Source organism: Ambystoma mexicanum, chromosome 3q (genome assembly GCF_040938575.1).
Source record: "Ambystoma mexicanum isolate Mex_15411 chromosome 3q, UKY_AmexF1_1, whole genome shotgun sequence".
Taxonomy (NCBI): Eukaryota; Metazoa; Chordata; class Amphibia; order Caudata; family Ambystomatidae; genus Ambystoma; species Ambystoma mexicanum.
Genome location: NC_090926.1, coordinates 324,938,490 through 324,953,729, shown reverse-complemented (window position 1 = coordinate 324,953,729; position 15,240 = coordinate 324,938,490). Strand labels below are relative to the sequence as shown.

The window sequence follows — 15,240 nt, the reverse complement described above, 5'->3', positions numbered from 1 at the left end:
ACGTTGCCGCTGAGCTATCCTCCAGAGATTAACGTAATAAAAATGTATTAACCAAGTGTGCCCCGCCTTTTCTTGGTGCCCTATACCAGCTCACTGTGTAGACCAGCAGCCCTCAGTTGAGATGTTCTAGGAATGGCTAAGCTAAGAAAAACAAAAAAACCTCCGCAAAAAAACACGTGAGTGGTAGCTCCAGCGCCTCATAGAATGTCAGCGAGCAAGAGGCAGAACACCTGACAGCGAGCGCTATATCGTGCCCGAGACCGCTCAGAAGTACAGCTACACCGGAAGGATCCACTCAGAAAAACGTACCTGCTGGCTTTCCCACAGCAGAGAGTGCCAGCTTCTTTGCATTCACTCTTGTGTACTTTGGCCAGCATTGCCCTCTAGTGCTCGCTCCCTAAATCGCAATCTGTGATGTCACCGCGAGCCATGAGCACGCCAAAACCCCGGTGCAGCTCCCACCAAACTCCAAGAGGCTCAGAGGCAGCAGACGCTCTCCTGTGGAAGCCAAGTGCGGACTACAGGGCAGGGACGCCACGCGCTGCTCCAGCCACACGGACAATGGACCAAGGCGCCCAGCATCCTCTGCCCACTCACCTGACCTGACATGGGCACTGGCCCCGCTCGAACCAAAGGAGACCCCGGCAGGGAAAGAGCACTGCGCTGCGCGGGAAGGAAGGCGGTGCTTTACCCTGCTGCACGTGGCGCTGCGTGGGAGCGGCGCAGCGCTCACCACAGCGACCCGTGTGGAAGTGACAGGGGACAGCCCTGCTGAGCTGCCCGTGTGACAGGTGACAAGTAGAGGCAGCTTGCCCTGTGGCTACTTGGAGCCCCTCTAGCTCTTCCTTGGCGATGTTCTGCTCATATTTCGACAAAGCCTCTCTGTGTGGCGACATCTTTCGCGGCACAGCCTGTGGCAGACGCCAGACGGTGCACGGTCACACGGTGAGCCACTAATGCTTGAGAAGCATGTCACATTGGCCTCTTTCCAAGGACGCCGACCTTGCCATGGGCGACACATTGTAAAATGCATCCCTCGCCTGCTGAGAACTCCTCCAACACTGCGTCTCTTGTGGACCACGCCACCTCGACCCCGGGGGCCTTGGAGAACAGCTCCCACCTGCCGGGCGATAACCAGACGCTGCCGGCGCTGCAGCTCACCCGGGCCACCACCGTGGGCCTCATCCTGGGCGCCTTCATCGTCTTCGCCATCGTGGGCAACATCCTGGTCATCCTGTCGGTGGTCTGCCACAGGCACCTGCGCACGGCCACCAACTACTTCATCGTGAACCTGGCCATGGCCGACCTGCTTCTGAGTTGCACGGTGCTGCCCTTCTCTGCTGGCCTGGATGTCATTGGCTACTGGTTCCTGGGCCGAGACTTCTGCAACATCTGGGCGGCGGTGGACGTCCTGTGCTGCACGGCCTCCATCCTGAGCCTGTGCGTCATCTCCATCGATCGATACATTGGCGTCAAGTACTCCCTGCAGTACCCCACCATCGTGACCCGGAGGAGGGCCGTCCTGGCCCTGCTGGGCGTCTGGGTCCTGTCCACCGTCATCTCCATCGGGCCGCTTCTGGGCTGGAAGGAGAAGGACCCTCCGGATGAGCGGGAGTGCCGCATCAACCAGGAGCCCTCCTACGCCATTATCTCGTCCTTGGGCTCCTTCTACATCCCGCTCTGCGTCCTCCTGGTCATGTACTGCCGGGTCTACGTGGTGGCCAAGCGGACCACCAAGAACCTGGAGGCGGGCGTCATGAGGGAGTGCTCGGACTCCGTGGAGCTGACCCTGCGCATCCACCACCGGAGCCTACAGGGCGACTCGTTCAGCGGCAGCCGGTCCCGGGGCCAGGCCCCGCGCAGCTCCTTGTCCCTCCGGCTGCTCAAGTTCTCCCGCGAGAAGAAGGCCGCCAAGACGCTGGGCATCGTGGTGGGCATGTTCGTCCTCTGCTGGCTGCCTTTCTTCATAATTCTTCCTCTGGGTAAGCGCTTCCTCTGCCTATTTGACCACCTGATAACAGGTTAGACATGTTTGGCGGCATCATAATTCCATGCAAGGCCTCCCGGCTCCTCATCGGGGGCCCTCGTGCCCTTTACAGACAGGATTCACGACCAACACCATTTCAGTGCCGCTCTGGCATGCCTTCATACATTTCCCTAAGACGGGGCCTCGAGCTAGGGTCGAATCCAGCCCCTCTGTGCATTGTGGGGCTTGTACCCCTAGGGGGTGGGGGCCCAGAGAAGGAGGGGGGGGGGCACAAGACTCTTTTAAATGGGAAGAGGCGAACTGTGTTTAATAAAACACATATGCCGTTATGGCAGGTGGGTGGGCCAGACAGCAGGATGTATGCTCAAGTGATGGCACTGGGGGCTTAGCATCAAAAGGTTTGGCAACCACTAGGGTTAGAGACGTATAGAGGTGAAACATGCCCTACACAGCAGGGATATCCGGGGCGCGGGGGGGGGGGGCAGAGTGCGGAGCCCCGGCAGAGAATAATACATCATAACATTACTAAACAATACTGTTAGTCTATCAGAACGCCAATACGGGATAGGCCCGCAGTGATGCATCTGTGCACATGATTTCTAATGCGAACGCGGATTATTTTAAGCGTAACTATCAGATTTGAAGTGCGGCATGGGGCATAACCGCATAACACGGAGACACATCTAAACATTTACTAGCGCGGTACCAGGTGTTCCCCTAGCACGCCCTAGCCCGTGTACTCCCTCAGCAGATCCGGCACTCGCGGCACAGAGCTGCCACCGCCTCTGTCTAGGAATCAGCCCCCAGAGAGCTGTCCCTCAGTGATCAGATCACACGGCCCGAGACAGCAGCGTTGACACCTGGTTATACATATCATACAACATCAGGGAACAGAAAGCCGCTCTTCATGTTACACAGATCACACGGCCTGAGACAGCAGAGCTAGCCCCCGATTAGCCATATCATACAGCCTCAGCGAACAGAGAGCTATCCTTCATGTTACACAGATCACACGGCCTGAGACAGCAGAGCTAGCCCCCGATTAGCCATATCATACAGCCTCAGCGAACAGAGAGCTATCCTTCATGTTACACAGATCACACGGCCTGAGACAGCAGAGCTAGCCCCCGATTAGCCATATCATACAGCCTCAGGGAACAGAGAGCTATCCTTCATGTTACACAGATCACACGGCCCGAGACAGCAGAGCTAGCCCCCGATTATACATATCATACAGCCTCAGCGAACAGAGAGCTATCCTTCATGTTACACAGATCACACGGCCTGAGACAGCAGAGCTAGCCCCCGATTAGCCATATCATACAGCCTCAGCGAACAGAAAGCTATCCTTCATGTTACACAGATCACACGGCCTGAGACAGCAGAGCTAGCCCCCGATTATACATATCATACAGCCTCAGGGAACAGAGAGCTATCCTTCATGTTACACAGATCACACGGCCTGAGACAGCAGAGCTAGCCCCCGATTATACATATCATACAGCCTCAGCGAACAGAGAGCTATCCTTCATGTTACACAGATCACACGGCCTAAGACAGCAGAGCTAGCCCCGGATTAGCCATATCATACAGCCTCAGCGAACAGAGAGCTATCCTTCATGTTACACAGATCACACGGCCTGAGACAGCAGAGCTAGCCCCCGATTATACATATCATACAGCCTCAGGGAACAGAGAGCTATCCTTCATGTTACACAGATCACACGGCCTGAGACAGCAGAGCTAGCCCCCGATTATACATATCATACAGCCTCAGGGAACAGAGAGCTATCCTTCATGTTACACAGATCACACGGCCTGAGACAGCAGAGCTAGCCCCCGATTATACATATCATACAGCCTCAGCGAACAGAGAGCTATCCTTCATGTTACACAGATCACACGGCCTGAGACAGCAGAGCTAGCCCCCGATTAGCCATATCATACAGCCTCAGCGAACAGAGAGCTATCCTTCATGTTACACAGATCACACGGCCTGAGACAGCAGAGCTAGCCCCCGATTATACATATCATACAGCCTCAGGGAACAGAGAGCTATCCTTCATGTTACACAGATCACACGGCCTGAGACAGCAGAGCTAGCCCCCGATTATACATATCATACAGCCTCAGCGAACAGAGAGCTATCCTTCATGTTACACAGATCACACGGCCTGAGACAGCAGAGCTAGCCCCCGATTAGCCATATCATACAGCCTCAGCGAACAGAGAGCTATCCTTCATGTTACACAGATCACACGGCCTGAGAAAGCAGAGCTAGCCCCCGATTATACATATCATACAGCCTCAGGGAACAGAGAGCTATCCTTCATGTTACACAGATCACACGGCCTGAGACAGCAGAGCTAGCCCCCGATTATACATATCATACAGCCTCAGCGAACAGAGAGCTATCCTTCATGTTACACAGATCACACGGCCTGAGACAGCAGAGCTAGCCCCCGATTAGCCATATCATACAGCCTCAGCGAACAGAGAGCTATCCTTCATGTTACACAGATCACACGGCCTGAGACAGCAGAGCAAGCCCCCGATTATACATATCATACAGCCTCAGGGAACAGAGAGCTATCCTTCATGTCACACAGATCACACGGCCTGAGAAGCTATCCTTCATGTTACACAGATCACACGGCCTGAGACAGCAGAGCTAGCCCCCGATTATACATATCATACAGCCTCAGGGAACAGAGAGCTATCCTTCATGTTACACAGATCACACGGCCTGAGACAACAGAGCTAGCCCTCGAATTAGACATATCGTACAGCCTCAGCGAACAGAGAGCTATCCTTCATGATACACAGATCACACAGCCCGAGACAGCAGAGCAAGCCCCCAATTATACATATCATACAGCCTCGGGGAACAGAGAGCTATCCTTCAGGATACACAGATCACACTGAGATAGCAGAACTATAACTTGAATTGCACAGATCATACAGTCTCATTTCTCAAACAGCAGAGCTACCCTTCAAAGTCCACATACCACACACCCCGAGACAGCAGAGATAGCCCCCGATTATACATCATACATCCTCAGCAAACAGAGCTATCCTTCATGATACACGGATCACACGGCCTGAGACAGCAGATCTATCCCTTGAATTGCACAGATCAAACAGCCTCCGCTGTCAGACAGCAGCGATTCCAAAGCCTCAGACAGCAAAGCTAGCACTCAGGTTACACTAATCCTAGACCCCCAGGCCGCACGCCACAGAGCCCTGACCTTCTAGCTACACAGATGGCCCAGCCTCAGGCCTCAGAGAGCAGAGCATTGCTCGTGTTAGAAAGGTTGCCATAGGCTGCGCCCTGTACATTAAACTAATTCTCAGATTAAACAAAGTTTACATTTCCACCGTGCATTCCTCCTAAAGCTTCAAGATGCGCCTGCTTTTACGCCTGTAGATTCCCATGGAATCCGCCTGTTTTCATGCAGCACCTAAAGCAGTGGGATTCCATAGGAATCCATTCCAAAGGCTGTCTGTCATGCATCTACGGCAGGCATCATTCACACTTTATTAAGAAACGGAGAGTATAAGCCAGGACATAACGATGAGTTTGCCTGCTTTTAAGCTTTACTTGTAAACTCGCTTTTGTAAATGAGGAAAATTGCATGGCAGGTAACCAACACGCCACGCGTAAGTGCTGGAGTGGTTGACCCCATCCATATAATTATCACGGGCTGTAAAATGACCCCCGGTGTTTTGGAGGGGTAGTGCGCACACGGAATGGAATATAGCTTGCCGCCTTGCCTGCCGTGCCCACCTGCAAACACTTTGATTTTACAGCAACATGTAATTTTTATGCCAGCATAAAACGAGTGTATTTCTATGCAGCACACCTACAGGCCGATTCATGTAATTCCCCTCAAAAGTGTCGCACGCGGCTGGCGCACAGCGTGCCCGTGCGAATGTCTCGCCAGCCACGTGCGATAAAATCAATTTCCGCGCACAGCGTATTCATGGATTCCCACCTCCAAAAGCAGACGTGGCGCAGAGTGGCGCAGCGACCCTGCAGCAGCGCCAGTTACGCCCCCAAGAACGCCCTCGCGCAAGGAAAAGCCACCAAGATCGCAAAACTATCGCAAAGGGCTGCGCAAACCCTGTACCAGTTTACCGGACTGGCAAACAGCAAACGCAAAGCGGGGAACGCGTATTACGGGTGTCGGGAACACGCGTGCGCGAGAAGTTCCACACGCGACCTGGCCTGGGGGAGCATGTGCGTGTATTTCAGGGGTGCGCGAGAAGTATTACACGCGAATGGCCTTGGTGCGTGTATTTTAGGGGTGCGCGAGAAGTATTACACGCGAATGGCCTGGGTGCGTGTATTGCAGGGGCTCGCGGGTGGTTTCACACGTGATCGGGCCTGGGGGAGTGTGTGCGTGTATTTCAGGGGTGCGCGAGAAGTTCCACACGCGATTGGCCTTGGTGCGTGTATTTCAGGTGCTCGCGGGTGGTTTCACACACAATCGGGCCTGGGGGAGCGTGTGCGTGTATTTCAGGGGTGCGCGAGAAGTTCCACACGCGATTGGCCTGGGCGCGTGTATTTCAGGGGCTCGCGGGTGGATTCACACGCGATCGGGCCTGGGGGAGCGTGTGCGTGTATTTCAGGGGTGCGCGAGAAGTTCCACACGCGATTGGCCTGGGCGCGTGTATTGCAGGGGCTCGCGGGTGGTTTCACACGCGATCGGGCCTGGGGGAGCGTGTGCGTGTATTTCAGGGGTGCGTGAGAAGTTCCACACGCGATTGGCCTGGGCGCGTGTATTGCAGGGCTGCGCGGGAAGTTTTACACGCTCGCCTACAACACGTATACATGGAAACGAACGTGGCCAATCCGGAATCACGTACGCCAGCAGGAAGTAGGCGTACGTCCACCCGCACAGCATAAAAGTGCACGCAAACAACAAACAAGCTCAGACGCCAGGATGAACATACCGTTCCTAGCAGCAGTGGCCGTGGGATACCGCAGGAGAAGGAGGAGGATAGTCCGGGCCAGAATTTTTACACCCAGAACCAGCCTTTTTGGGATTCCTGATGACCATGTGTATGGGAGGTACAGGTTTCCACCTCACATAATACTCGACCTGGTCAGTGAGTGGGAGGATGACCTCACATCAACCACCCTGTGCTCCCAAGCACTCAGCCCCCTGGAGAAGGTCCTCAATGTACTGCACTTCCTGGCCACTGGATCATTTCAGCGGACAAGTGCCATAGTAGGGTGGGTGTCACAGGCCACGCAGTCACGCTGCCTACACCAGGTCTTGGCCATCATCACTGCACGCCCATCAGTCCGCAGGCACATATACCTGCCCAGAACACCTGCAGAAAGGCAGGCTGTTGCCCAGGACTTCTACAGGGTGGCACAATTCCCCAAAGTGCTAGGTGCCATTGATTGCACCCATGTGGCTCTACGTCCCCCCAGGGCAACTGAGCACATCTATAGAAACCGCAAGCACTGGCATTCCATCAACGCCCAGGTAGTATGTGATGCCAAGGGAATCATCACCTCAGTATACGCCAATTATCCAGGCTCCAACCACGACAGTTTCATCTACAGAATGTCTACCCTAAACCGGGACATAGAAGCTGGGTGGCATGGCGATACATGGCTGCTCGGTGAGTATAAATGCCACTGCGCATGCATGCATGTCAGATACTGAGTAATGTCACAACCCCACTGATGATACCCATCACCACCTCCCCAGGGGACAGTGCCTACCCTCTCAGCAACCACATGATGACGCCAATTCGGAACCCCACCACGCCACCCCAGGTAAGATACAACACAGCCCACATTGCAACCCGGGGCATCGTGGAGCGCACATTCGGAGTGCTCAAGTCACGCTTCCGCTCCCTTGACCGTTCTGGCGGGCAGCTGTTATACGCTCCCCCAGTAGTGTGCAGGATCATAGTGGCAGCATGTGTCCTGCACAACGTTGCAACACGCCAGGGCCTGGCCGTGGACATGGTGGTGCCCCCACATCCCCAACCACATGCATGACCACTGCGCATGGGAGGGGAAAGCGCACGTGGTGAGGCAGCCCGTACGCAGCTCTTGGCTAATTACTTCACATAAAATCACACCCCTGTGGAGTGCACACAGCCCTGGCACATACCAACTGACAATGATGATTGTTACTGACAATTATGATGTGTCAATGGACAGTCAACTGTCACAACCATACCAGCCTGACATTGTACATCTGGAAGTGTTCCATTGTGTGCTTCCCAAACTACACAAACAGCACCAATGCTGTGTTCAAAAGACACACTTCTATGCTGCTGAAATCATTACCCCCTTGCAAGACACAACATGACAACAGTGCCATGTCACCCAACCCCTCCCCAGCACCGCCACCCAACACACCATGGCATGACATGCCATGTGAGAGCAAACAAAGTCATCCTCCAAACATGACACGTGTCACAAAGTACAGTGTCCCTAATGGAAACCGGCCACACACAATATGCCCACATGAATGTAGAAACAACAACACACATGAACAAATACTTACCACAATACAATCGACATAGCATAAACATGACAGTACTAAGGCAAAGGATACGTAGTCTTACAACATGAGAATGCCAGCCCATCCACCACCTCCAACTGTACAGTGTTGTTGCCACGCACATCTGGAAGTCCACTGCTCACAACATGAGCCCCATCTCCAAAGTGGACGGCCTTGTGAAGACATGAGGAATGAACCTGCAAATCAGGAGGGAGACATGGATGCACAAGCACACATCAATACACCGTGCAGTGCACAATACAAAAACAATATGCACTAGGAATGTATACACAGTATTGACTACAGACTGCCCACACAGCTCATGGGAGTCCAACGTCACTGTGTAATTCACTGTCACTTGGGCACACCCTTTGCAAGCCCATGGAAATGGGAAGCAGGAGGGGTGTGTGTCTCACTGACCCAAGCATCTAACCCAAACTCAGGACAAGCCTGCATGTGCCCAGCCGGAATACAGTGGATGCCCACGGGAGGCACACAAGGCAACACACTGCAACAAAAAATCAAAAATCAAAAATCAAAAATGGCCATGTGTGGGCCAAGGGGGGTGGGGGAGGCCACCCAGGAGGTCTGAGGACAGGGTGCCCACCAACAGCCACCTGCGTGAACGTTGCGAAAAAAAAACACCTCCATGGGCTCATGGCCTGCACGGCTACTAAATAGTGGGAGATTCACTGCTGGATTCGCTCTCCTCAACCTCTGCTGCTGCTGCCACAGGAGGTGGTGGGTGCCATGGGAGGCAGCCCACGCAATGCCCTAGTTTGGTCCTCCATGGCAGCAAGCATGCGGGCCTGGAAGGCCTCGTTCTGGAGGGATATGGTGCGGAGATCCCCATGCAACACCCGACGTGTTGCCCGGACCTCTGCCCGAGTTGCCTGCATCTCTGCTGAGAGCGTACGGGTGACGCGCTCCAGCAGCTGTTCCATCCTGGTGACAGTGGAAGCCTCAAGGTCCACAAGAGTCTGCCTGAGGTGCCGGACCTCTCCCCTCAGGGCTTCCCTCTGTCCCTGGGCATCTATAGAAATCGATTCCCTCAGATTGTCCAGGGCCGCCTGTCTGTCCCTGTTGGACGCCAACATGTCCTCCCTGACTGATTGGCAAATGGAGTCTGTTGCCTGCTGTAGTAGCTCCATCTGCCTTTCTGGGGGGACAATGGAAGTGGCCACCCTCTCCATGGCCTGAGCAATCATTTCGGATGATGCTGCCTGTTGGTTGGCCATACCGTAAATGGATTGCTCCCATGCGGTATTGCCTGGTGGCGGACGGCCACCGCGTTGGCGGGCACCACACCTGTCTGGGGCAAGGCGAACTGCGCCTTGCTGTGTCGGCACTGCCTGAGGCTGCAGGACTGCATTTCCCCTCTGAACTGCTGGCCCAGGAACAGGATCAGATGTTGCGGAGTGTGGCCCTGCATCCGTAACCACCACAGGCGCACCTACCAACACTGACATCCCCATAGTGGGCTCTACTCCTGGTGCAGGTGGGTCGGACAGAACAGTATCCCTTCCATGAACACATACCTGCGAATCCACATAGGCCTCATCCGAATCAACACCTGAAAAGAGTTCTGGGGAGGTGCAGCCAGGGACACCCTGGGACAGTATGGCCTGCAGCAAGAGAGGGTTCTCCCCCACCACCAAACCACGTCCCCCACTGGTGCCTGGTCGTGCTTCAGATCCCTCCTGGGCCTGCACCATCTCCTTTCCCTCAACAGCATCAGGTGCGTCATCCTCTGCAAAAACAAGAAAGACAAAAAATGGAAACAGGCATTAGCACCATAGCACGCTATTAGGCCAGACAAGCTACAGTACCAGTACTTGATTTACACATGTCCCACATGACTATAACCCTCCCATGCATGCACTGTCCATGAGTTGGAAGGGGAGGAAAATGTCAGACACTGATGACACCAAGATGGGCGAGCAACACATCAGCTGCATGCTGGCTAGCAGTGCCATCACACATTGGCCTGTGAGTGGCATGTCCAATACACATACATGACACATGCCATCACACAGATGGCATGTACCATGGGCATGACATATATGTGACAATGGGGCAGAGTGATGCGCAGTAGAACCAGGTGAATTCCTACAATCAGCCTGAATGAACACAGCTAAATACGGAACAATGTGGTAGCAAGATGCCACTTCAAGGGCAACTGGCGCAATGTAGTGCAAAACGCCTACTGTGGCCAGAAGGGATACTGTAATACCCAAATCCCAGGGCGCAGAATGCATTGGATGAAGCACATGGGTGGGACAAAACACTCAGGCACACACACCCTGACCTGGCACTCAACCAGACCCCTCCCACAAACTACATACACATGGATCACACACACATGCATGTGCACTCACCGGACAATGCCTCGTAATCTGGCAGTCCTCCCGCACCTTGGATCTGCTCCTCTGTGACGTAGGTCCCAGCAACATGCTCATGTAGAGTGAGTTCTATGCCCTCTTGTGGAGACCCACCTCCAGTCACCAGAGTTGCGGCATGACTTGAGGCCAGCTTTTTCTTTGCCCTACGCTTAAGGTCGTTCCAGTGCTTGTAGCACTCAACAGCTGTGCGCCTCATAAACCCAAGGGCACTTATGCTGTCCGTGATGGACTGCCAGTGTGCCTGACGTCGAGCAGGTGTAATCCTACAACCTGAAGTGACCAACATTTCGGCGTCATGTTCGGACACATACTGCACAAGTGCATCCAGTTCGGCATCATTGAAGCTAGGCTTCCTTGGCGTGCCGGACCGTGTAGCCGTGTCGGGGTCATCAGCCTGTACTGGACGAGCACTCTTCCTCTTTCTTTTTGTGGGTGGTGGGGATCCAGAGTGCCCTACGCCGCTCTGGACACTAGAGGCAGGAGCACCGGTGGACTGTGTAGTAGTAGTGTGCGATGGCACACTGACCACATGACTATCTGCAGGCATTAGCTGAAGTGTGATGATGGCAGGGGGAACCTAAGTTTGATGTACCGGGACCAACACTGTCCTTGCTGGGGGAGTCAGAGCTGGGGTGGACGGAGCTGCAGCTGCCCCTGCAGCCTCCCCACCCCGCCTACTCGGGGCAGCAGATGACATGGCTGCCCCTGTACCACGTGGCCTGGTGACACTGGCTTGCGCCGCCACCCGTGGCCTAGACTTGGTGACCTGGAAGTCAGCCTGGGAGTCACCCTGTGCTAGGTCAGGTCCCACAATGGGCCGGTCCAACAAGGGCTGAGCAGGGATGGTGTCAGCCACGTTTCCCTCAACCATGGAGGGGGGGATGTGTGTCCCTGACTGGTCCTCCACACGTGGGGGGCTTGGGGGAGTCTGCAAATCCTGGCCACGTCCCCTACCGCGCCCACCACGCCCACCTTTTGAGGCTCGGCCACCTTTGCCACCCTTACCACTTGCTCGTCTCCCAGCCATGGCATTGATGGAGTTGTGCGTATGGGAGTTGCAGTGGTCAATTGTCCTGGGCAATTGGGGGTTAAAGGGGTAGGGTACTAGATGGAATTCGTACCCAAGTGCTCTAGCAAGGCTGTAACCCCTGGGGAAAGATGATGGGTCACGCAACGCACAGGCACCCCTAAAACAGAAAATGACGTGCACGCGACCCCTCGTAGACCACGTGCGTGGGAAAAGGAACCTGCACTACGCTGTGGCAGCCAGAAACACAAAAATGAACGTATGCGTGTCACACGCAGCCTACAATGACCTCTGAAGGGGTACGCTACACACGGGGCTAGCACAGTTGGTAAATACGTGCGCGACTCACCGTCTGCCTGGGAAAAGAGTGTGAAAAATACGCGCGTGTGCACGTTGGCAACACCCCCGCCAAAAGAAGAATTGTACACTGTCTGAGGAGATAGGACAAAAGGAGAAGTCAACGCTGTTTGAGGAAACAGGTCGAAGAGAAAATCAGAAAAATACTGACAGAGGTAACAGGGAGTACGAACTAGAAACGCTGTGAAGTAAATCGCGTGTGAACCGACAAGAAGTCAGATTTCACCCACTCGCTCTCCACGGGAAGCACGTACAAGGAAATGACGTACTACACGCACCTTTTAAACCACACCACACGTCCAACGACACTTCCGCGTATACGCACTGAGGCACTATCCTCCAATCACGCGGGCTGACAGTCGGACGTGCAGTTTTTGGTCTTGTAACATTCCCCCGGGTACAGGGACACGCCCGCGCATGTCACGTCACAGACGCGCCTGCGCTGTCAGGGCCTTTGGTCCAATGGAATTGCGTACACAGGCCAATCGCGTGTGGAACTTCTTGCGCACCCCTGAAATACACGCGCCCAGGACAATCGCATGTGAAAACACCCGCGAGCCCCTGAAATACACGCACCCAGGCCAATCGCGTGTGAAACTTCTCGCGCACCCCTGAAATACACGCACACGCTCCCCCAGGCCCGATCGCGTGTGGAACTTCTCGCGCACCCCTGAAATACACGCACACGCTCCCCCAGGCCCGATCGCGTGTGGACCTTCTTGCGCACCCCTGAAATACACGCGCCCAGGACAATCGCGTGTGAAAACACCCGCGAGCTCCTGAAATACACGCACCCAGGCCAATCGCGTGTGAAACTTCTCGCGCACCCCTGAAATACACGCACACGCTCCCCCAGGCCCGATCGCGTGTGGAACTTCTCGCGCACCCCTGAAATACACGCACGCGCTCCCCCAGGCCCGATCGCGTGTGGAACTTCTCGCGCACCCCTGAAATACACGCGCCCAGGACAATCGCGTGTGAAAACACCTGCGAGCCCCTGAAATACACGCACCCAGGCCAATCGCATGTGAAACTTCTCGCGCACCCCTGAAATACACGCACACGCTCTCCCAGGCCCGATCGCGTGTGGAACTTCTCGCGCACCCCTGAAATACACGCACACGCTCCCCCAGGCCCGATCGTGTGTGGAACTTCTCACGCACCCCTGAAATACACGCGCCCAGGACAATCGCGTGTGAAAACACCCGCGAGCCCCTGAAATACACGCACCCAGGCCAATCGCGTGTGAGAAACTTCTCGCGCACCCCTGAAATACCCGCACACGCTCCCCCAGGCCAGATCGCGTGTAAAACTTCACGCGCACCCCTGCAATACACGCGCCCAGGCCAATTGCATGTGAGAAACTTCTCGCGCACCCCTGAAATACACGCGCCCAGGCCAATCGCGTGTGGAACTTCACGCGCACCCCTGTAATACATGCACACGCTCCCCCAGGCCTGATCGCGTGTGGGCCTTCTCGCGCGTGTAGGACTTCGGCGCACATTTTTTTCCTGCGCAGGGACGCTACCGCCTGCTTTCGTGTGGCGGACATGTATGGGCCTGTGCGCGTCTTTGGCCGTGCGCTGTTTTTCCCTATTCTATTCCATGAATACGTGTTGTAGGCGAGCGTGTGGGCGTTCTGCGCACTTGCCTCCTGTACTTCCCCCGTGATGCCCACATTTTCACGAGTTGTTCCCCATTCTGCGTGTGACGCCCCGTGTTACGCCTGCTTTTGTTATGTGCGCCGCGGTATGTGCGAATTCGCTGTGGCCTTATCGCATGGCGTTCGATGACCTGTGCGCCAGCGTGCGCCAGCGTGCGCCGCGCATTTTCTCAGCGCACAACCCACATTTCGCGCGTGCACGGACTTCCATGAATTGATGTGCAATGTTTTCTGTGCGATAATCGCACTTGCACTGCGATTTTCGCTGTTTCTCTGCGAATCGCACGTTTTCGCACGCGTGCGCCGTTTTTTCGGCGCACGTTGATTCCATGAATCGGCCTGCTCGTTTTTAGCATCTGCTGAAACAGCTGGTTTTTATAGTATCCCAAGCGTACTGGAAAACTAGTGTAAAGGTGATCTCGCCACTTTTAACACTTTTCTTCTCACTGCGTCATGGAAATGACGAAAATTGCATGGAAGTGCCCACGTACGCAGTCCCCTCAGTGCAATTAGCATTTTCTTTAAATAATGAGGCACACAAACCTTATAGTCTGAGGATTTAGAGAGTGGGGGTCATTTTATTAAAAGTACTAATTGCACGTGGGTACTGCTATCGTTAGCACTTACACGCAAAACGCAGCGGACAACCAGAGAATCAAAACAGGTTGAATCGCCTTCACTCTTTGATTTGATGCCAATTTTGCAATAAGTGTGAATGCCGTCGGCCGTTTCCGCTTGGTAGGGAACATTTGCAATGGGTTCCTATGCCGTTGGATCACGCAGGAATCCCTTCGTTTAATTCTTTTTTAAAATTAAATCTCATGAAGACAGGCCATTTAGCAGGTGGGATCGTATGAGTCCCCTTCCTTCTCCCAAGCGGCTGGTAAAACCCACTAATTAAAACATGGTCCCAGCGCAAGCATAAATCTAAGCGCTGGCATAGCACCTCGGTGCTACCATTTTCCCCCAACTCTTGGGCTCACAAAACCCAGTGGAATTTTCCACCAGGTTCCACACATCCTACCTTTCCTCACCTTCCCCCAGAAGCTCACTGTCTCCAGAGCCCTGGTTCTCGCCTGGTTGGACTACTGTACTGCAACAGCCTCTTTCTCAATCTTCCTAACTCTACTCTTCACCTTCTTCAACTAATTCAGAACAAGACTGCAAGACTTATCCTTGGCCTCGAGCCCAGGGACCGCATCTCTCCAGCTCTGAAATCTCTCCACTGGCTCTTGGTGGCCACGAGGTTCAAGTTCAAGACCCTGTGTATC

General features: G+C 54.4%; 1 protein-coding gene across 1 annotated transcript in view; it reads left to right on the top strand.

The window, feature by feature from the left end:
• The first annotated feature begins 280 nt into the window (after nucleotides 1-280).
• ADRA1B (adrenoceptor alpha 1B) overlaps nucleotides 281-15,240 on the top strand; it is a 222,773-nt gene continuing 207,813 nt past the window's right edge. The window contains exon 1 of the mRNA XM_069653905.1: nucleotides 281-1,982. Coding sequence (XP_069510006.1) covers nucleotides 1,028-1,982 — 955 coding nt within the window. The 5' untranslated portion in view covers nucleotides 281-1,027. The remainder of the gene's footprint in view (nucleotides 1,983-15,240) is intronic.